At 50.7% G+C, this 21,340-nt stretch overlaps 1 protein-coding gene and 1 long non-coding RNA gene across 10 annotated transcripts; one reads left to right on the top strand and one right to left on the bottom strand.

The window, feature by feature from the left end:
* The first annotated feature begins 8,166 nt into the window (after positions 1 to 8,166).
* On the top strand, positions 8,167 to 21,276 carry RHBDL2 (rhomboid like 2). Of its 9 annotated transcripts, none has more exons than XM_053267164.1 (8): positions 8,167 to 8,357; positions 9,995 to 10,231; positions 10,326 to 10,474; positions 11,274 to 11,386; positions 13,567 to 13,667; positions 14,108 to 14,168; positions 14,762 to 14,826; positions 15,972 to 16,341. In XM_053267164.1, exons 2-8 carry the CDS (start codon positions 10,013 to 10,015, stop codon positions 16,152 to 16,154), a joined length of 891 nt encoding a protein of 296 aa, XP_053123139.1. In that variant the 5' UTR covers positions 8,167 to 8,357; positions 9,995 to 10,012; the 3' UTR covers positions 16,155 to 16,341. The 9 variants fall into 9 exon arrangements, with proteins under 9 accessions (XP_053123139.1, XP_053123138.1, XP_053123136.1 ...); XM_053267163.1 differs by having other exon boundaries at positions 8,349 to 8,472; XM_053267161.1 differs by lacking the exon at positions 8,167 to 8,357 and adding an exon at positions 8,390 to 8,734.
* On the bottom strand, positions 16,182 to 17,142 carry LOC128332637 (uncharacterized). The gene is made up of 2 exons (XR_008310712.1): positions 16,775 to 17,142; positions 16,182 to 16,448 (listed from the first exon to the last, which is right to left on the bottom strand). It is a non-coding gene; the product is annotated as an uncharacterized LOC128332637 (long non-coding RNA).
* Positions 21,277 to 21,340: the final 64 nt, after the last annotated feature.

The following is a 21,340-nucleotide window of genomic DNA, read 5'->3' as shown; positions in this document are numbered from 1 at the left end:
AGAGCCTTTCTTGCCAGTAAAGCTCTGTGCTTTAACACTTGGGTGTCAGGCAGAAATGAAACAGGGGCTGCTTCTCCTGCCAGAGAGATGGGCGGGCGTGGGGGGTGGGGAAGCAGCCTGGCCCAGCAGCTGTTGAAAGCATAAAGCCTCTGCCAGGAAGGAACCAAGGGGGCAACCCTAGAAGCAATGACAGTGTCGGGAGGGGCTTGGCTGGATTGGGGCCAAGCCAAGGAAGTAATTTTAGCTCTGAATCCTCCGTGGTCAATGTGGGAAATTAAGAACACACACATAAACATGGTACTCACGTTACTGGGAGAGCAACCCCACCCCCAAATAATGATGACGATGATGTAATAGATTTTTTAAAAAATGAAATGAAACTTACTCCTTGCAACACTTTAAGCAGCTTCAGATTGGGGGAGAGAAGATTTTGAGTGGCAGCCAGGAAACTAAACCTGAGAAGGTATCAGTTGCCCACATGTGGAACATCCCCCCTTCACGCATCTTGCAGCCCCCAGAGTGGGGGAGGGAGGAGGGTCTGAGTTTCAATGATTGGTGCTGAGGATGTGGACAAGGTGTCCAGGCGAGTTTGGCCAGCCCTGAGCGTGCTGGACTCTTGCCCTTCATGGCTTAGTCAGTCTAGCTGGGAGGGCATCATTGGCTGGGCCCAGCAGGTTCCAAACGCCTCATTGAGAAAGGGAGTGTTCCCAGCTTCACTGAGAGAAGCTATTATCCGACCAGCCCTAATGAAACCCACTCTGGACCCAGAGGCTGCAAACAACGATAGGCCTGTGGCCGAGATTGCCTTCCTGGGCAAGGTGCTTGAGCATGTCGTGGCTGACCAGCTCCAGACACTCTTGGAGGAAATGGACTCTCTAGATCCATTTCAATCAGGCTTCAGAAACGGCTTTGGTCGCCCTGTGGCATGACCTGTGCAGAAAGAGAGACAGCGGGAGGGCTACCCTGTTAATTCTCTTGGACTTCTAAGCGGCGTTCGATACCACTGACTATGGTCTCCTCTTGGACAGGTTGTCTGGGCTGGGTGTGGGAGGCACTGCTTGGGAATGGCTCGGCTCTTACCCGGCTGCCCACTTATCTATCTATCTATCTATCTATCTATCTATCTATCTATCTATCTATCTATCTATCTAACATATTTCTATACCGCCCAAAACTTATGTCTCTGGGCGGTTTACAACAAGATAAAAAAGGCAGTGCTTTTTGGAATCACTGCTCAACCCCATGGCAGTTGTGCTGTGGGGCTCGGCAGGGTCCCATTCTTTCCTCTATGCTGTTTAACATCTACATGAAACTGCTGGGAGAGGTCATCTGGAGATCTGGCCTGAGGTGTCCTCAGTATGTGGATGACACTCCGTTGTCTCTCTCTTTTTCATCAGACGCAGGTGAGGCGGTGACTGTCCTGAATCAGTGCCTGGATGCAGTAAGGGACATGGAATGGATGAGGGTGAACAAACCGAGACTCAATCCAGACAAGACGGAAGTATTTTTGGGCGGTGGCTCATCTGTCTGGGTGAATGACGTCTAGCCTGTTCTTGATGGGCTTGCACTTCTCCCCCTGAAGGACCAGCTTCGCAGTCTGGGGGTGCTCATCGATCCGGCACTGTCACCAGCGGCTCCAATGGCCTCTGTGGCTCAGAGCGCCTTTGATCCGCTTCGGCTGATACACCAACTGTGACTTTACCTGCATGGATGGAGGTTCCTGTGTGGCCACCGTCACCCATGCTCTGCTAACCTTTTAGGTTACTGCAATGCGTTGTATGTGCGGCTGCTTTGAAAATGGCCCGGAAGCTGCAGCTGGTCCAAAAGAGGACCACCAGATGACTAACTGGGGCGGGGCCTTCTGATCCTGCCACTCCCGGCCCCATCAGCTGCACTGCCCCCCAGTCCGTTTCCACTGCAGGCTCCGCTCACTCCATTTGCTCCACACCGTAAAGACACACGTTGCCCTTTGCAATCTTGTAGGGGATTGAAGAGGGACAAGAGGAAGGACTTTTCCGCACAGCCCATGTGTGGAATTTTCCGCCCTGGGATGTGGCGATGGCCCCTAGCTTGGATGGCTCTGAAAGGGGACTGGGTGAATTTGTGGAGAACAAGTCCATCATTGGCCATTAGCCTTGATGGGTACAGGGGCTACCTCCAGGCTCAGATGCCCCTGAACAGCCGCGGGAGGGGAGCAGTAGGGAGAGAAGAGGCATGCCTTTATGCCCCACTCCTGGCTGGCCACTGAGGGAAACAGGATTCTGGACAAGAGAGGCCTGATGCTATCCCTGTGCCCTGACATTTCTGCAAGGAAAGAATGGGGGCGGGGCGGGCGGGCGATGGAGAAGCATTCTGTCCTGTGAGCACCCCCTGCTGGCTGAAGTGGCACCACACAGCAACAGGCTTATTATTATTACCCTGGTGAGAAGCTCAGAGGGGACTCTCCCTGCCCATCCCAGCTGCAGAGGACCCAGCGCTCTCAGCCCAAGGATTCCATTACAGCCTCTTTCAAAACAGGCGTTCAGCTGTGAGGTTTCTAAAAGAAGAGGTGAAGAGGCTTCCAGCCTGCCTGCAACCGCCAGCCTCTGCCCCTTGTTTTCAGGTGCATGGCACTGATCCCTCCTGGCCCAAAGGGAGGCTCTCATAGATCTCACCGGAACTGGAGCAAATTTGTTTGCTTATGGTGTTGGCAAATGTGTTGGAAGTGAAGGACTCTGCGCTGACTCATGTCTCAGTGACAGAGGGGGACAGACTAGTGAGTCAGAGGGCTAGAGAGGTCAAGACATTGGCCATCCCTTCTCTACTGCTCTGACACTATCCCTTGATAAGTAGATTGCTATTCTTAGGGACTTCCTTCCTTCCAGCCACTTCCTACTTCCTCTTCCTTCTCCCCTTCCTTCTCCCTTGCAATGCAAGCTCCTCTCTCCCTGCACCATGTGTGCAGAGATGCAGAATCCCTCTGCATCCAGCTAGCTAGATAAATTAGAGATCCTATCTCTCCACTTCACTATCCAGAATGGAGTTCACTAATAAAGACTCCTTATACTGATTTGAAACTATGAACTGGCTCCAAGTTATTTTGCTCTCAGCATACATACATGCCTGGGCAGACTCCGCTGTGTTGTGCCTCAGGGCACTCTGCTATATTAGGAGGGTATCTCTTGCCAGAGAGAATTCCCCCCAAAATTAGGTCAACAGAAGGCAAGAAACCACTGGCCTCTTGTCTTCAGCTGTGATACAAAAGGCGCTCTGCACAAACAGCGTCTTAAAAGGGGCTGGATCAGATGTTCCACCCCTTCCCTGTCAACACCCTGCTCACGGTTAGAGCTGCGGGGGCCCACGCCTCCTGATCACAGAAGTGCCCGTCACCACAAATGCAACCTTCGCCTCTTCAGATGCATGCCACTCTAACTGTGAGCAGCCTCCTGAGGTGGGGCGGGGCTGACGGGGCTGGGGTGGGACTTCTGGCCCCCTTTTAGATGCTCTAGTCTAGAGTGGCTTTGGGACCCCAAAGAGGGCTGCTCTCTGACCCCAAAGAGAATGCACTCCTTTTGTGTTGGTAAGGGGGAGTTCATGCAAGAGAGGGATTCACAGGAAATTCAATGCAGTAGCAGCAGCCAGCTGCTTTTCTCATGACAATGCATGACGATTGACCCTTAATATGCAATATAAGTGTGTTCTAAAAGTTGCCCTTTGGTAGAGTACTCAAGAGCAATAGCATTATTCCCTGCCTGAACTCGGGATATGTAAAAACCACAGGGCAAAGCAGTCCTTTCATAAAATTGAGATGCACAAAGGGAAAGAAAGCTCTGCATTTTAAAAGAGAAAGAGAAAGAAGCCACCTGCCAGGGGCTCATGTGCAACTAACTGTGTCTGCGGCAGGCAGATCTCATCACAGCAGCACCACGACTGACTTGCTCTCCAATACACAAGAAATACACTGTACAGAAGTCTAACAAACGGAGGCTGAATCCAGATAAGACGGAGGTACTATTAGCAAGCCAGAGGTTGCCGGTCTGAATCCCCACTGGTATACCTATATTGGGCAGCAGCGATATAGGAAGATGCCGAAAGGCACCATCTCATACTGCATGGGAGGAGGCCATGGTCAACCCCTCCTGTATTCTACCAAAGACAACCACAGGGCTCTGTGGGTGCCAGGAGCCGACACCCACTTGAGGGCACACTTTACCTGTTACTTACTTATTGTGTGGGGTCAGAACTCAGGAGATGATTTTGATCTGCCAGTTCTGGATGGAACAGATATGCAGTCTGGGGGTGCTTCTGGATCCGAACCTCTCCCTGGTGTCCCAGGTTGAGGCAGTGACCAGAGGTGCTTTCTATCAGCTTCAGCTGATACGCCAACTGCGCCCTTTTCTTGAGATGAACAACCTCAGAATGGTGGTGCATATGCTGGTAACCTCCAGGCTGGACTACAGCAATGTGTTCTATGTGGGGCTGCCTTTGTACATAGTCTGGAAACTGCAGTTGGTACAGCATGTGGCAGCCAGGTTGGTCTCCGGGTCATCTTGGAGAGACCATATTACCCCTGTATTGAAAGAGCTACACCGGCTGCCGATAAGTTTCTGGCAAAATATAAGGTGCTGGTTATTACCTATAAAGCCCTGAACAGCCCAGGCTCTGGGTATTTAAGAGAACATCTTCTTCACCATGAGCCCGTTAAGATTGCCTGGGGAGGGATTCTGCGTTGCTGTCCCTGGGCTTTGTTGCTTCTGGGCTTTGGAATGCGCTCCTTGTTTAAATAAGAGCCTCCTCATCTCTGGCAGCTTTTAAGAAGGCACTGAAGACACATTTGTTCACCCAGGCTTTTAATTAGATTGATAGTTTTAATACATTTAATGTTGGATTTTAACTGATTTTATTGTTAATTATTTTAATGTTTAAATGATTTTAATTGTTGAATTGATTTTAATTGTAAACTGCGCAGAGAGGCAAGTTTTGGGAAGTATAGACATGTTAAATAAATAAATAAATAAATAAATAAATAAAGAAAGAAAGAAAGAAAGAAAGAAAGAAAGAAAGAAAGAAAGAAAGAAAGAAAGTACCGTCAATTTGGGGAGCCACAACCTGGAAGCACAACCTGGGTTTGGGAGAGTGCAGGGTGGGGACCGATGTGTGGAGGAAATGCCGCCCACAAAGTCAGCAGCACGCTAGAAAGCCAGAACTTCAGAGCCATCTGAGGGTGTTTCCCAGATTACTTCCTGCAACGGGTTTGCAACGTGTCCGCGAAGTGCCCTTCCAAATTGCCTGTGTTTTGACATCGGGGTTGCTACACTGTCAGCAGGGTGCCGTCCATATTTCTGGTACCTTGTTTCAAGTTTTATTGATGCGTTCCCGCCCTATAACGTGGTTAATGTGTCGCAGGAAAGTAGCTGTATTTTCCCATTTTTAGGAGGCTTGGTCTGTAGCTTGTGCATTGCAATGTAGTGCAGTGTGGACAGAGGACCGAGCGAGCAGGTGGGCGGGCAGGCACAGAAAGGAGGGAGGGGGACAAGCTTGGAGTGGGAGGGGGCCATGGAATGCAGGGGTGTGTGAAAGAGCCTCACCTCCTGCCTGCCTGCCCAGTCCACACATTCAGAGAGGGGGCCAGAAAAGACCATAGAGGTCTCTTAGATGAGCTTGGCGGCGGAGGTATAGCCTGCAAACTGTTCTCAATGCCACGTAAGTTTGGGGCGGTATAAAAATATGTTAAACAAACAAACAAACAAACAAACAAACAAATAAAATAACTGTGATGTGGAGGGCTCATTCCACAGTTCAAGGGTTTGTTAATATCTAAAGCCCCTCTCCATATATAATTTTTTGGTTTATTTTTTGCTCGGGGTCTTGAGCAAATGCACAACCCCTTGCTGTTTCTTTCTGTAATATGGAGGCAAGCAAGGGATTGCAGTTTGTGCCATGGTGCTCTCCCTAGTGGTGGTTTTGCGCAAAAGCGCCCAGAGAAAAATTAAACAACAACAACAACAACAAAAACCTTCCTCGCGTCATTCCCAATCTGCGACCCCATTGGCCCGAAATTGAGGGGGGGGGGCAGGGAATGCGATTCTGGTGGAATATGGACAACTCCTGCCTGGAAAACCTGCTGCAGCGGTGGGCAACTGGAACAGCCACAACCCTGTCACGATGCATTGAGAAACGGACTGAAAAATGCTGTGCTTGTGCTTTCCAGCCAGTGCCTAATAACACTGCGCTTTGCAACACTTTAAGCGGTGCAAATTCCATAATCTGGAAAACGCCCTGCAGGGCAGTCCCAGACTCCAGAAGTCGGCACCTCCCGAAGCCAGCTGAGGATTCGGACACACACTGTCCCGCAGCAGGATCAGCAGGGAGAAACTAACACTTGCTCCCCACTTGGGCTGCGGACTTGCCCACAGGCAGGGCTGGTGGACAAAAGGAATCAGGAATGTGTGCCCAGAGAAGCCTTATTGTATGGCACAAAGAACACAAAGAAGGCAGTTTTGCACATGAGATTCTGCTTTTCTCAGCCATGAGGAATGGAAGGGGGCCGAATGGAGTGCCGAGTCCTTTCCACACCCTCAATTCCAGACAGTGCTGGTTCCAGGAATTGGGGGGCAAAGACCCTCGAGCATCTCTTCCACAGGTGTGGAAGAGATGGGCCGTGCAGAGCAAGGATCTGGAGGTGCTGCTTGGGGCCAGGGGGGCAGCGTTGCTGGTGGGGGTGGGCAGCAGTGGGGCCTTTTGTGGTCTAGGGCTCACCCACCTCAGCCTTTGGGCTGGTCAGACCTCCGGAATACTGTATCTGCCCTCCCTCCTGAACCTCTCAGTGCTGAGAGAAAGGGCAGGTCCCCTTACTCCTGGGACAGGGGCCTCTTTCTTTTGCTGCCTTATCTGGCTCATTCACTGTTCTGTTCAAAGCTCGAGAGCCACATTCAACAGTCCTATGTCCATTCCCCTCTCCTATGCCTGGTGGCATCGATTCTCAAGGCCTCCTGCAAACGCAAACCGGAAATGTGTCGGAGAGAGAGTTTATCCAACACTCCGACTGCAGCAGAATGCTCCGGGGAAGAGAAGGCCCAGCTCATTGAGAGCACCAGGAGGCCTGGGCTTCCGATTCCGCGGCAACCGCTTTGCACTTTTAAAATTCCGCTGAGAAGCCAATCGCAGATCCAGGATCATATCTAGTTTGGTCCTCAGAGCCTGGAAAGATGGAGCTTTAGAGTGGGAAGGGGCCGGAGAGGTCTTCTCCTCCAGCCTCCTGCTCCAGCCTCCTCCACAGATGGCCATCTTTGGACTAAGGGTTACAGACAGAGCGAAGGGGAATGTGTCGAGGGCAGCTCAAATAGCTGGCCCACAGGCGTGCAACAAGAGTGAGTCTCTGTTAAGATTCCCCAAGTGTAAAAGGGAGAAGAAGGGAAAGACTCCAACAGGAGAACCGACCATAACTGGGACCATGGCATGGGCATATGCAAACCTTGTGTCTTGGAACAACAGTTTGCTCTGTGGACTGACCACCATGCCTTGCAATGGACACAGACTGAGAGGAACACAAACTCTCAAGTGGCAAAGGTGGTCCTGGCAGTTGCAGGAATTTGAGATGCAGGCACAGAACATTAAGGCAGATGTCCTTTCAAGGCAAAGTAGTGGGCAATAAACTTGGACTAAAAGTTGGATGTTGCACACTTATCCTCTGTAAGGGATATGTGTTCCACTTGAAAAGAGGGGGGGGGGAATATGTGATGGAATGATGCCCAAACCTCTTCATTACTGCAAGTAGGATTCCTGTGCTTGCAAGTCCCTCTGCGATTGCTGAGAGAAGCAGCTTTAATGCTGAATTACTGCCGGAGATTGGGAGGGCAGTAGAAGCTTCTAAAGAGAGACTCAGAATTCTAGCAGGCACACCAGCCATGCAAATGCATGCTGTCTGGGCACCGTCCAGGGCTGAACAAGCAGCCTGGTGTTCAGGCTACGTTTGCACAAGGATCCAGGTGTACAAACACCATATCTTTATGACAGGGTTAACTCTTTCATACATGCACCAAAGTCACGAAACAGGCGACAAATGCAATTAAAAATACGGATTTCAATTGCCGAACAAACTGAGAAGGCAGACGCTCCTTGCCCTATATAAGCTCTGTGTATCGGCTAGAGACACAGAAGGGACAAATACACAGGGAGGGAGGGAACCATCTCCCTTCCCTACAGGGCACTCTCCTGTGCTTCCCTTGCTCTCCACAAGATGGTGCTGCTGGATCACCAACACTGCGGGCCCGCCGATGTGCCTTTCGGGCAGGCTCGACAAGCTTTTTCTCCCCCAGAGTGACCCGCCCGCCGCCCCTCTGCCTGGCTTGGACAGATGGACCTACCAGTAGTGACTGGTTTGTTGGTTAGGTTGGGCTGCAAAGTGCTAGTGTTAGCTACTACTCTGAGTAGGAGGAAGGCGAGGTGCAAATGGCTGCATACGGGCAATCGTTGGAATAAAAACCATTCCAGGCAAGAGAAGAACAAAGCCCGACTGCAGCCTTCGCGGTTTTGAAAGCAACCGAGACGGTTCGGAACTGGCGCTTTCCTGCTACCGCTCGGGCGAGAACTCCCATCTCATGACCCTGCAGAGGGCGGGCGATGCCGGGGAGGGACCGCCGGGCGGCCTGAGGCGGAGCCGGGGAGCCGAGGCAGTCCCCGCCCCGCCCGCCCGCCCGCCTCGCGCTGCTGTGCTGAGCCGCGCTGGCTTCTCTGGCCCCGGGGCGCGCCGCAGGTGAGCGGCGCTCCACTCCCTCCTGGCGTCCTCCGAGAGGGGCTGCTGGGCGGCGGCGGCCTCCCCCCAGCGCAGGGCCCCCCCGGGCGGGGAGGGACCAGGAGGCTTCTGCCGAGAGGCGGCGGCGGCGGCTGCCGCTGCTGGTGTGCCCGGGCTCCGGAAGCTCCTCGGAGGCGGAGGCGCCGCCCTGACCTGCGGCGGCCCCGGCTGCGCTCCTGCTCCGGACCCCCCCCCCGGCGCCTCTGGAGCGGCGGCGGCGGCGCACGGAGCGCCAGGGCCGGCCAGGCAGAGGCGAGGGAGGTGCTCCGTCCGCGGCGCGGGCGCTCGGGGCTTCTGGAGCGCCAGCGGCTGGGGCTCCCCGGCAAAAGACCCGCAGCAGCAGCCGCCCGTGAGCAGCGCGGGGAGCCGCCGAGCAGGTGCGCCCCAAGGGGCTGGCGGAGGGCGCAGGAGCACCGTTGCTGGGGGTGGGAGGGGAGGGCGAGCCCCGCCCGGTCGGGCTCAGGAGCGGCGGGGAGGCGGCGGCGGCGGCCAGGTGGGCTGGGGAGGAAGAAGGCGGGCAGTCTCGGGCGGCAGCAGCAGCAGCAGCAGCGCCCGTCTGGCAGGCTCCCAACCCAAGCAGGAAGCCCAGGGCGGCCCGCTGGGCTGGAACCGGCTTGGCTTGGCTTGCCCGCCCGTTGCGTGGTAGTGGGCGGCGGCGGCACGGGCGAGGCTGGAGATCCCTGCTCGGTGTGTGGGGGGGGGGGGAGGCATCTGCTTTGTATGCCGGTGGCCCGCGGTCCAGGCCCTGGAGGGTCACTGCGGGGCTAGTTGGGCCAAGGCTGGCTCTGAGCGGGGAGGCGGCAGCAGCTCCCGCTCCCTCCCTGGGCTGGGGGACCCCCCGGGCCGGGGAGGGGGAGGGGGTCAGTTGCCAAAGGCCTCTCCCGCTGTTGGGGGGAGGGGCGGCACTCAGCTCCTGCTAGGGCGTTGCCCACATTCCAGAAACTGCCCTTCCGTGTGCAGAATGCGGACAAGTTTCCCACAAACTGGCCTTCATGGGGCTGAATTGGGCCCACCAAACAGGAGCCCCCAAGAGAAGCCTTCACCGGCTTCTGGCGGAGAACCTCCCCCACAAGGGCCCAGGGTTGTGGGGCAGCAGTGGAGTGGTCGCTGCCAAGAATGCCGCCCTCCCCCCGCTTGGACGTGGTGAATCCCTGGAAGGTCGAGGGGCTGCTCTGTGGGTCCAGGCCAAATGAGTCGTCTCATTCATCTCCTCTGTGTCAGGTGTAGGCTGAAGGCGAGATGGAGCTGGAGCGCGTGAACTTGGAGAGGGATCCTGAAGCAGAGGAAGAGGAAAGGGGAGAGGGTGGAAGAAGAGGCTGTTGCGCTTGTGTGAACTGTGACCGCCTCCATGGAACGGTTTCTAAATGGATGCTCCCGGAAGATGCCAGAGGGACCTACCTCGAAAGAGCCAACTGCATCCCGCCCCCGATTTTCATCCTTGCCATCAGTGCTGCTGAGGTAGGGAGCTTGCATTCCAGCAACCTGGCCTCATTTCCACATGCCCAAGTCTCCACCTGTATCCTAGCGCAATGCTCTCTCCCTCTCTTTCTAGCTGGCTGTATTCATTTATTATGCTGTTTGGAAGCCTCAGACACAGTGGATCACTCTAGGCACTGGCATCTCAGAGAGCCCTCTTATTTACACACCTGACAAGAGGCAGGAAGCCTGGAGGTTTTTGACTTACATGTTTCTGCATGCTGGGTAAGTGCCCCGCTGTGCTTTAGGTGCCTTAAATAATAATAATAAAAAACCAATAAATAAATCCTAGCCTACAAAACCAATTGTGGGTTTTTTGAAAAAGGGAATGTAACCCAGCAGAAGAATCTCCTGCAGACGAGGCTGTACTATCTTTCCCACAAGGAAGAAACCATTTCCCTCTTGAAGGAGAGACTGACTTGGGTTTGGGATCTTCTCTTCCAAGGGTGCCAGGCCAGCCAGATCTGTTAGGCTCCGTGAATGAGTGTTTCACCTTTGTGAGACAAGTCACAAGATCTGTTTGCGGAGATCTTCTGAGTGGCCTTGCGTTGCATTTACCCTCTTGCACGTTCTCTAAAAGCAGGGCCTCTCTGAGTGAACTTGACAATAGGAAGGCAGCTGCAAGGCTTCCAGAGAGGAAGAGCCTTTGTTTCATGAGAACCTTCCCTTTGAGCTCCCCGTGAACGAATGCCTCTGCCTGAGGCCCTTTGCACAGGAGACTTTTGCCCATCTGCCTGCTAAGTCCCCACAATGCTGCTGGCAAGGTGCCTGGTCCCCCACACCCTCTGCTCTGCTTTGCTGGAGACCTTGGTTCTTGTTTCCCTCTGGACACACGCTGCCTTATAGACCTGGGCTTAAGAGAGCAGGCAGTGGCTCATAGAGTGGACGAAAATCTGATTGATTTCGTTCAGGGTTGAGTTGGAATGGAATACTACTGAGTGTAGTTTTGGCCCAGTAAAGGTGAGCAGCATTGCTTTGGATAGATCACCTGCTGACTCATTCTCTTTGCTCTTTCTCTCTGCAGCATTGAACATATCTTAGGAAATCTCTTCCTGCAGCTGGTTTTGGGGATTCCCCTAGAATTGGTTCACAAAGGACATAGAGTTGGGTTGGTGTACATTGCAGGAGTCCTTGGAGGTGAGTATGCAGAGGGGGAAATGTGGACTTGGGCTGAGGCATGTCAATGAAATTGATTGGCCTGCGCCCCCTAGTGCGGGTGAACGTGGGGAATTTAGCTCAAAAGGGGAGACAGTTTGTCACCCTTAATTTGTGCAAACATATGAACTCAAGAAAACCGGCTTGAGAAAGAGAGAGAAAATAGGGATGCCAGCCGCCGGGAATTGGCAGGAGGGAGGAGGTGGCTGGCTGGCTTTCGAACCAGCCCGCCAGCCAGAAACCTCGGGCCTAGAGGCACAAGGAAGTTAATCCCATCCCTCCCCTCAAGTTAATTTCCTTTTCAAAAACAAAGACATTCTAGAGATGAGTTACGGTGCTTATAAATTGTTTCACTGTAAGCTAAGCTCCTCTCCTCAGAGAGGAGAGCTGGTCTTGTGATAGCAAGCATGACTTGTCCCCTTAGCTAAGCAGGGTCCACCCTGGTTGCATATAAATGGGAGACTTGATGTGTGAGTACTGTAAGTTATTCCCCTCAGGGGATGGAGCTACTTTGGGAAGAGCAGAAGGTTCCACGTTCCCTCCCTGGCAGCATCTCCAAGATAGGTCTGAGAGAGATTCCTGCCTGCAACCTTGGAGAAGCCGCTGCCAGTCTGTGAAGGCAATACTGAGCTAGATAGACCAATGGTCTGGCTCCGTATATGGCAGCTTCCTATGTTTCTATGACCAGCTTAACTATAGGACAGGGGTGGGCAAACTTTGCTCTCCAGCTGTTGAACTACAGCTCCCATCTTGTCCAGCTACAATAAATGGTGGCGAAGGAAGATGGACTCAATTATGACGCAATGAATGCACCACTGAGAGCCCTTAAAGGCCAAGTGGAAGACAGTTCATCCTGGAGAGAATTGTCTATGTGGTCGCTAACAGTGGACACTGACTTGATGGCACTCGATCGATCAATTAATCAATCAATCAAGGAAGATGGGAGTTGTAGGTCAACAACAGCTGGGGGGCCAAGTTTGCCCCCCTCTGCTATAGAACATTTTAACTTCTGGGCAATGAAAACAGTAAAGGCAGGTGCCTTATCTTAGAATTTCCATGCATAAGTGTCTAGTGTTCTAATTTTTTTCATCTGTGTGCGGAATGAATGAATTTATTATTACAGTCAATGACCAGCAGTCAAACAATGAAATGGAAAATAAAATAAAAGTAAAATCAAATCAAAAACAGGACTGGGTAATAGTATCAAAGCGCATACATAGAGGTTTCAGTTGCTAATCAACTGCTGCTGTCTCAGTTTGCATTCTGCGGCACAGAATATTGCTATCTCTACTGTAACTACTGTATACTGGTCTGCTTGAAGAAAATAAGTACGATACTCTTCTGATAGACCTGGCATGTGTTTTAATATGTGGCTCAATCCAGGCAATACCAATGTCCTTAAAGTATAGACAGTATAAAAGCACATGTGAGATGGACTCGATATGTGTGCGGAATGAGTTTTGTTCTGGGTGGCAGGATCAAGGCAGTGTGTGCGCATGTGCATTCAGAGTGGGGCCTTCCTGATTCAGCCTGAGTGGGATCTAAAATTAACCGAGTGGACATCAAAAAACATGTGAGCACATGTGTTAGAAGGAGCACTGAAAGTGTCTGATGCATCCTGAAGCTCCCACTAGATAAGTGTCTTAGAATTTCCATGCATGAGTGTCTTTGTACGCTCCTTAACTTCTCTCTTAAACTAAAGGTTTTTGATTCTGTATAGTCTCTTGTTTGCAATGGATGGCTCCCTGCAAAAAAAACTTCACTTTCAGATCTATGCCCAGATCTTCGTTGCTGTGTTGTCATACTGAAGTATTGTGCTAGGCAGCAATGTTGTAGGACTGTTCAGATGACTGAAAATCAGGTAGGACAAGTGTCCTACCCAGCCTTGGGAGCTGTGAACACTCCTGAGTCTTGATTGTGTGTGAGTAAAACAACAGGTAGGAGGAAGGGGAACTGATTGTGTGGGAGCTTGTTGATGCTGGCTAGGAGGGCTCTGTCCCAGCTGTCTAATGAGGTAGGAGGCAGCTCCCACACACTCTCTTCCCTCTCCTTGCACACCATCAAATGTCAGGAGCACGCACAGCCCCGGAAGCTGTGGTGTTGGTTGTGAGAACAAGTCTGGTTTCGCTTCATCTCCCCCAACCCTCTTTCCCCATCCTCAGGTTCCTTGGCAAGTTCCATCTTTGATCCTCGTGTTGCACTCGTGGGAGCTTCAGGAGGCGTCTATGCTCTGATTGGAGGATACTTCATGAATGTTGTTGTGGTAAGGAAAGAGCTTAAAGTCCCCAGCAATGTTGTGGGCCGGAGTCATTCTCTTCGGGCACAGGTCTGTGCCAAGATAAGAAAAATCACAAATCCGGGCCGAACACAATCCTACTGGTACGGTTCAGACATCATGTGGTGCTTTAGTTGAAGCCGAGCCCTGCGTGAGGCCCCTCAGCCTTGGGACCACGTGCTCCCCCGTCCCATCCCCACGTGAGTGTCCACTACCTCTCCGAAGGGTCTAAACTGACTGATCTCCACTTATTCAGAGAACCAGAGGGTTGAAGTTAAGTTTAGACTGCAGGTTCTCCGAAGCAAGTGACATCTGAGGTGGCTTTGAGAGAGCTGTTTGGAGTTGTAGTAGGGTTCATGCTTCCATGTTGGTCTAATAAAGGACTGACTGACTGACTGACTTCCATGTTCGTTTTTTTAAAAAAACAGAATTTCCAAGAAATGATTCCGCTGTTTGGAGTGGCTAGATTACTCTTCATCTTTATAATAGGTAATGATGATTAATGCCTTCCCTCCTCTCTTGTATGCATGCGCTCAGCTACTAAATGGGAGGGAGGGATGCTCTCCTTTGCTAAGCTGAGCAGGGTCTGCTCTGGTTCTCACTTGAATGGGAGTCTCCATGTGTGAGCACTGTGAGATACTCCCCTTGGGGGATGGGGCCTCTCTGGGGAGAGCACCTGCCTGCTTGCGTGCAGAAGGTTCCCAGTTCCCTCCCTGGCAGCAGCATCTCCAAGATAGAGCTAAGAGAGACTCCTGCCTACAACCTTGGAAAAGCTGCTGCCAGGCTGTGTAGACTGTACTGAGCTAGATGGATCAAGGGTCTGACTCAGTATATGGCAGCTTCCTGTATCCCTATTTCTGTCTCTTCCCATTCTCTGCTCCAGGACTAGAGCTGAGACCCCAAAGTTCCCCCTGCTTCTTACCTTGCGCGCGCTCTCTCTCTCTTCCTGGATTGTCCCCACACAATTGTCTGCCCCTCCCTGTGAGTGCCCCCCCTGCCCTATTTACTGCATTGTGGCAGTAGCTCTGAAATCTTTGGGGATACAAACAATTGGCTTCTAATGACTCCTATTGATTTCCTAGTTGGAACAGATGTCGGATTTGCTTTGTTCAGAAGATTTATCTCTCCTGTGAATGGGGAACAGAAGGTAAGTGTGTGTTTCCTGTGGCTGAATTCCAGCTTGCTTCCTTCAAGTGTCCTGGCTCAGTTTTCTTTCTGTGCTGACAAATAATACAGCGTTCTTTATTTCCCTTTCATCCAGATGTTTGGCAGGTACCCTTCTCTGCGATCTCTGACTGCTGCATCTCTCTCACTTTCTTGCATCTGGGATGATTATTCCTGTGTATTTTGCCTAAAATCTTCTCACGCGTGCCATTCTCTTTTGCTTTCTGCTGCATTAAGCAGAGTCAGAACTGAGCAAGGTCTGTGCTGAAAAGACTGACTTGCCTTTGGCAAATCTCTTAGGAGCCCCAAGTTAACTTGGTAGGCAAGCTGAGGGGTGCTTTGCATGGTCCAAGTTGCGGGGAAAGGGGAGTGCAGGAATGGGCTCATCTCCCTGCTCTTAGTTGCAAAGGAGACCTTGCACATCTCCCCTGTGGGGAGATACAGAAGTGGCTGAGGAGAGGAAGAAGAGACAAGACCCCTGGCTGTGGCTGATGATGACCAGGGCAAGGCAGAAGTGGAGGCTCCATGACAAGGGGTTTGTGCCATGGCCAAAGGCGAGTTGTGAGAAAGAGGGGCTGGAAAGAGATGCCTGGACCTCCCTGCTCTACTTAGCCCTCCTTTCCTCATTTCTTTTTGTGGGGAATGGCTGTATTTGAGATGAGGGCTTATCCTTACCAATGGAGCAATTGCTGCAAGGTCCTGCCTTCCAGAGGTATTGTCTGAAAGTTCTCCTGAGAGTTAATGGCTGCAGGGCGAAGTTGCTTCCTCTCTGGATTGTGTCTGCCCAGGGGCTTATAGTGAGGACTTTGCTCTGCTCTGGCCTGAGAGCCATTCTCCTCCTTGGGCTGCTTCTCTTGGTGGCTAGGCTGACGAGACGGGCGAGCTCTCTACAGCTGGGATCTCTTCTCACCAGGCCCTTCAGAACTGTCGTGCCCTGGCGGCAGCAGCGGCTGTTTCTCTGCAAGGTGGGCTGTGCTGAGATGCCGGCTGCTTCCTGACTTGCCTGATCTTGCTCCACTAATGCTTTAGCAGTCAACCCTTGGGGGGTATTTGCACGGCTGTTTCTGAATCTCCCACCCGAAACAGAACGCCACTAAGTGTACATGTGTGTTTGTTTTCTCTCTCAAGGTTTCCTTTGTGGCCCATCTTGCAGGCGGCCTTACTGGGATGTCAATAGGTTATGTCATATTCAGCTCTTTTGATAAGAATTTCATTAAGGATCCCAGGTTCTGGGTCTCCATCATTGCTTATTTAGTCTTTGTGGGGTTTGCTGTATTTTTCAATGTATTTTTCTCACCAGCAAACCAGTAGAATTAATCTCCTAAGAGGAGAAACACGGAGCTTCAAAACTTTTAATACAAAACTTTTAAAATACATTGTGATGTATGTATCTTCTCGTTTTTGAACACTATCTGTTCTGAAATGACAACGTTGCATTATAATTCTCTGGAAATGTTCTTTTTGTACTTTGAATATTAAACAGCAAGAACTTTTTTAATGGCTGCTTCTTGGGAATTATTTGCAGTGTTGTCGTGCAGTTTGATATTTCATCCCTTTGTTGACCACTGTACAAGCTGATTTGATTGTGTGGCCCATTCTTTTCTCCTTTAAAAAAGAAAAAGGGAATAAGCATAGCCAGACAGACTGGTATTCGCTGGTACATTGGAAGGGGCCTCCTGAGTCTTGAACCATCCATGACCAACGACTACGTTCAGCCTTGTATCTAGTGAGCGACTGAGGGATGTCAGTGGAAAGGAATTGGCCAGCCTCATATTTCAGAGATGGGCTCCTGTGTCTCCTAGCAGTTAGGTAGAGGAGGAAATCTTGGCAGGACTCTTCTTGTCCCTGTGATGCCATGAGATGCACCTCCCTAACTCACCTAGACCACTGCTAATGGTCTCAAAGCCCACTGAATGGATTTCAGCTCCTACCTTAAAGAGTTCTCCTTTCAATTTCCGCTTCAGCTAATCCAAGCAGAGGTTTGTCTTGTCTGCTTTTAATTCAATGGATCTGCACGCTCCTTTAAGGGATCCCTGTGTCTTTTTCAAAGCAGTTCTAGGGTCCTTCCTCTGGTGAAGACAAAGGTGAAGACAAACTCAGCTCCTTAAGTCTTTTCTCGATATCTTGTCCACATCTCTGTTTGCTGCTGCTACTGCTGCTCTGGGTTCCTTCTAGCTACGATTTCTCTCTTAAATAGTCTGGAGAGTACTTCTGGACCCAAACCTTGCCCTGATTTTTCAGGTTGAGGCAGTGGCCAGGAGTGCTTTTTATCAATTTATGCTGATTTGCTAGCTATGCCCATTTCTGGAGACTTTGAAACAGTGGTGCGTATGCTGGTAACATCTAGGCTTGACTACTGCAATGCGCTCTTAAGTTGGGCTGCCTTTGTACATAGTTCAGAAACTACAGTTAGTACAGAATGCAGCAGCCAGGTTGGTCTTTGGGGTTGCCTGAAGAGATCATATTACACCCATTTTAAAGGAACTACACTGGCTGCCAATAATTTCCTGGGCGAAATACAAAGTGCTGGTCATTACCTGTAAAACGCTAAATGGCTTGGGTCCAATGTATTTAAGAGAACACCTTCTTCTTCATCAACCCTGCCACCTATTAAGATAATCTGAGGGGTTCTGGTTGTGGTTGCCACCAGCGTGGTTGGTGGTGACTTGAAACTGGGCCTTTTCTAGTTTCCCCAGGACTCTGGAAGGCATCCTAATGAAACTAGAGTTTTAAGAACTTAAAGAACAGTCCTGTTGGATCAGGCACAAGGCCCATCTAGTCCAGCATCCTGTTCCACACAGTGGCTCACCAGAAGAATTGGCATCTACACATCTTGCTGTCTTCCATAAAACACTGAAATGTTTCTCCTCTTACTCAGTGGGAGGCCCAATGTTGTCGGGGTGAGAAGCAATAGGCTTGTGTTCCAGAAATGAGAGAACAAGTTGGCAACCCTGCGTCATGAAAGGAGCAGCAGCCTCCTTAGTCAGGTGTTTCCCTTCAGTTTTGCAAGACTTGTATTTGGGAGAAACCACCTTATCCATGCTCCACTCCTCTTCTCTAAATTACACGGGATATTTAAAATAATGCACTTACAGTGTTAGGCTGCAGTTCTGACTTCTAGGGAGTAAGCAGCACTGAACCCAATGGAACTAACTTCTGAGTAAGCCTACTTAAGAGTGCACTGCTAATTCTTCCCCAAGTGTCCCCAGCAAGAGGAGAGAGGCCCTGTTCTTCATAACTGCTGTTCTGCTGCTAGCAGGAGAATGGAGATGCAAAAGTGCATCGTTGATGGCTAGAGTAATCGGCCAGCTTTTTGAATGGCTTGTGCTTCGGCACATTCAGTCAGCCAAAGGAGATCAGAGAACTTCCATCAGAATATAAAAACCAGGGCTGTAAATTAAACAGGCCTTATTGATAGGCAGACATTAAAAGCTGCTTGTCCCTGTGGGCATTTCTTCTGCGAATGGGATTTTGTAGCAGTCCGTGTGCTCTGAATTGCACTCCAGAGTCCCAGCTAATAGAGCTGGGCCATGCCAGCGCTGACCAAGCATAAGTGCTTTGCTTTATTGAAAAGGATGTGGCTGTTGGGAAAGAGGGAGGAAAAAGCAGAGCATGTTCCAAAATGTAGTCTCGAAAGTTATTTTAGGTTGCAAAAATAAAGGCTCTACAGTTGTGGTGTGCCCTGTGGATGCATGCTGTAATTAGGGCTGCCAGGCAAGCGCTCCTCCTGGACTCAGCAAGCATCAGCAGCCTCCCTTCTACAGCACCAGAAAGAAGAGGGCAGGCAGTGTGTGCATGTGCAGCTGGGAGGGGCTCCGCCTTTGCCCTCCAGGAGGGTCCTGCTTCTAGCCGCCTCTCTCCTTCTCTGTGCACCTACAGCCTCCCACACCTTTAAACGGAAAAACTACCAGGCTGCTTTAAATGCTTCGCTGACTCGGCTGCGTCTGATCAATTAGCGCTGGAGGCCTTTGCTGCTGTGGAGCTGGGTTTGTGTCTCTGGCTGGAGAGAGCAGCGTGGCCTAGTGGTGATGGTGGCTCAGGGTAGCCAAAGGAAGATTCACTTTCCTCCGTTATTTATTTATTTAAAATATGTATACCCTGCCCCTCCAGTGCACTACTGCTCAGGGTGGCTCACAACAATAAGATAGATATACAAGATACAACTGTGAACTCATTTATTTACGGTCAATGACCAAATAAGATACAATAAAAGTAATAAAGTTAACTAAGTTAAACAAAAAAGTCAGATTAAAAACCACAATCATTATTGGGTTCAAATGAAAGGTTATTTTAAAAGCTAAACATGGAAAATTATAAAAAGCTAAAGAATCTACCAGATATAACAAAAAGTAACTGGAACATTAAAAAGCCTCCTTTTAAAAGGTGCATTTTGAGATGTTTTTTTAAAAACATTGAGGAAGGGAGCATGGCGAAGATCTTCAGGGAGGGTGTTCCAAAGCCAAGGGGCCACAACTGAAAAGGCCCTGTCTCTAGTCCCCACCAACTGGATCTCTGTTAGTGGCTGGGCCATGAGATGAGTGGAAGGCCCTGGCAGATTCATATGGGCAAATGTGGTCTGACAGGTACCCTGGCCCCAACCATGTAGAGCTCTAAAGGTCAATACCAGCACCTTGAATCTAGCCCAGAAGCAGACCACTAGCCAATGAAGCGGACACAGAATGGGTGTAATACTCGTGAAATGACTTGTACCCATGAGCAAACTTGCAGCAGCATTCTGAACCAGCTGAAGCTTCTGAACAGTCTTTAAGGGCAGCCCCATGTAGAGCGCACTGCGGTAGTCCAATCTGGATGTTACCAACGCATGAGTGACTAAGGTCAGGTCCGACTTCTCCAAGTAGGGTCGCAGCTGGTGTACCAGCCGTAGTTGGTAAAAAGGCGCTTCTGCACACTGTGCCTCCAAGGACAACGTCGGGTCCAGAAGCACCCCGAAGCTGTGCACGTTGCCTTTCAGAGGGACCATGACCCCATCCAAGACCAGATTCACCTCATTACTCGGCTGTTCAGTCCTACCAACCCAGAGCACTTCCGTCTTATCTGGATTAAGTTTCAGCTTGTTTGCCCCCGTCCAGTCCAGAACAGCCTCCAAGCCCCGGTTCGGAGCATCCGCTGCCTCCCTGGTGTCTGCTGACTTAAAAGCTAGGGAGAGCTGGGTGTCCTTGGCATATTGATGGCACCGCAGCCCACACCCACGGATGATCTCTCCCAGGGGCTTCATGTAAATGTTAGACAGCATGGTGGCGCAGTGGTAAAACTGCCGCCCTGTAACCAGAAGGTTACAAGTTCGATCCTGACCAGGGGCTCAAGGTTGACTCAGCCTTCCATCCTTCCGAGGTCGGTAAAATGAGCACCCAGAATGTTGGGGGGCAGTATGCTACATCATTGTAAACCGCTTAGAGAGCTCCGGCTATAGAGCGGTATATAAATGTAAGTGCTATTGCTATGGGGGGCAGCATAGATCCCTGTGGCACCTCAAAGGCCAAGGGGTGGAGCAGGCATCTCCCAGCACCACCTTCTGAGTACGTCCCTCCAGTTAGAAGCAGAGCCACCGTATAGCCAAGTCCCAACCCAGAAAGACGTCCCAGGAGGATACCATGGTCGATGGTATCAGAAGCTGCTGAGAGGTCAAGGAAGATCAACAGAGTCACACTCCCTCTATCTCCCGGCATAGGTCACCCACCAGGGCAACTAAGGCAGTTTCCGTCCCATATCCAGGTCGGAAGCCAGACTGGAAAGGATCTAAGTAATCGGATTCATCCAGGGCTGCCTGGAGCTGAGACGCCACCACGCTCCCCAATACCTTGCCCAAGAAGGGGAGGTTTGAAGCTGGCTGAAAGTTATTGAAGTCATCTGGGTCCAATGAGGGCTGTACCACTGCAGCGTCCAGCCTCAAAGGGATAGTTTTGACTCGCTGTGTCATCCGAACAATTGCAATGATCTGCATATTTTTCTTTCACCGATCCTTGTAAAAACAAGGCATTTCCTGACATCTCATCCCTTTTGAGAAATACACAGAGGCCAAATACAATAAATGGCAAAAACTTGTATAGATTAATAAGCTGTCAGCAGTTCCTTTAAAGATGCTGGGTGTAAGGGGTAGACTATTACTGACCAATGAGTGTTTTCCAATCAGTACTAAAAGTTCATTTAAGCGTCAGGGGAATTGGTTGCTGATAGGCCCGTGGGAAAGGAGAAACTGATGTTTAAACAGATGACTTGATGACCTTTGGACAAGGTTTCATTTGACTATGAAATCGGACATGACCGATTGATTGCTACTGGGGGCCAGAATGGAGGCTATTGATCAGTTGTTGGGAGCTTTTGCAAGTCAGCTGCTCCCTTGTCCTCTGCAAGATGCATTTCTTCTACGTTCACTGATGTGGGGTGGAACTGAACATGCTCTGTTAGCAAGCTGAGGTTTGTGAATTACTGGGAAGTGGCTCATCATGATCTTTTGAATTTCTCAGTGGCACCGTCTA

This window comes from Hemicordylus capensis, chromosome 7 (assembly GCF_027244095.1).
Source record: "Hemicordylus capensis ecotype Gifberg chromosome 7, rHemCap1.1.pri, whole genome shotgun sequence".
Taxonomy (NCBI): Eukaryota; Metazoa; Chordata; class Lepidosauria; order Squamata; family Cordylidae; genus Hemicordylus; species Hemicordylus capensis.
This window is presented reverse-complemented; position numbering and strand designations above follow the sequence as displayed.

Coding starts and splice junctions, on each gene's coding strand:
- RHBDL2 (XM_053267164.1), top strand. CDS start 10,013: ATGGAGCTGGAGCGCGTGAACTTGGAGAGGGATCCTGAAGCAGAGGAA. Junction 11,387..13,566: donor CATTGCAGGAGTCCTTGGAG/GTGAGTATGCAG, acceptor CCCCATCCTCAG/GTTCCTTGGCAAGTTCCATC. Junction 14,169..14,761: donor ACTCTTCATCTTTATAATAG/GTAATGATGATT, acceptor TTGATTTCCTAG/TTGGAACAGATGTCGGATTT.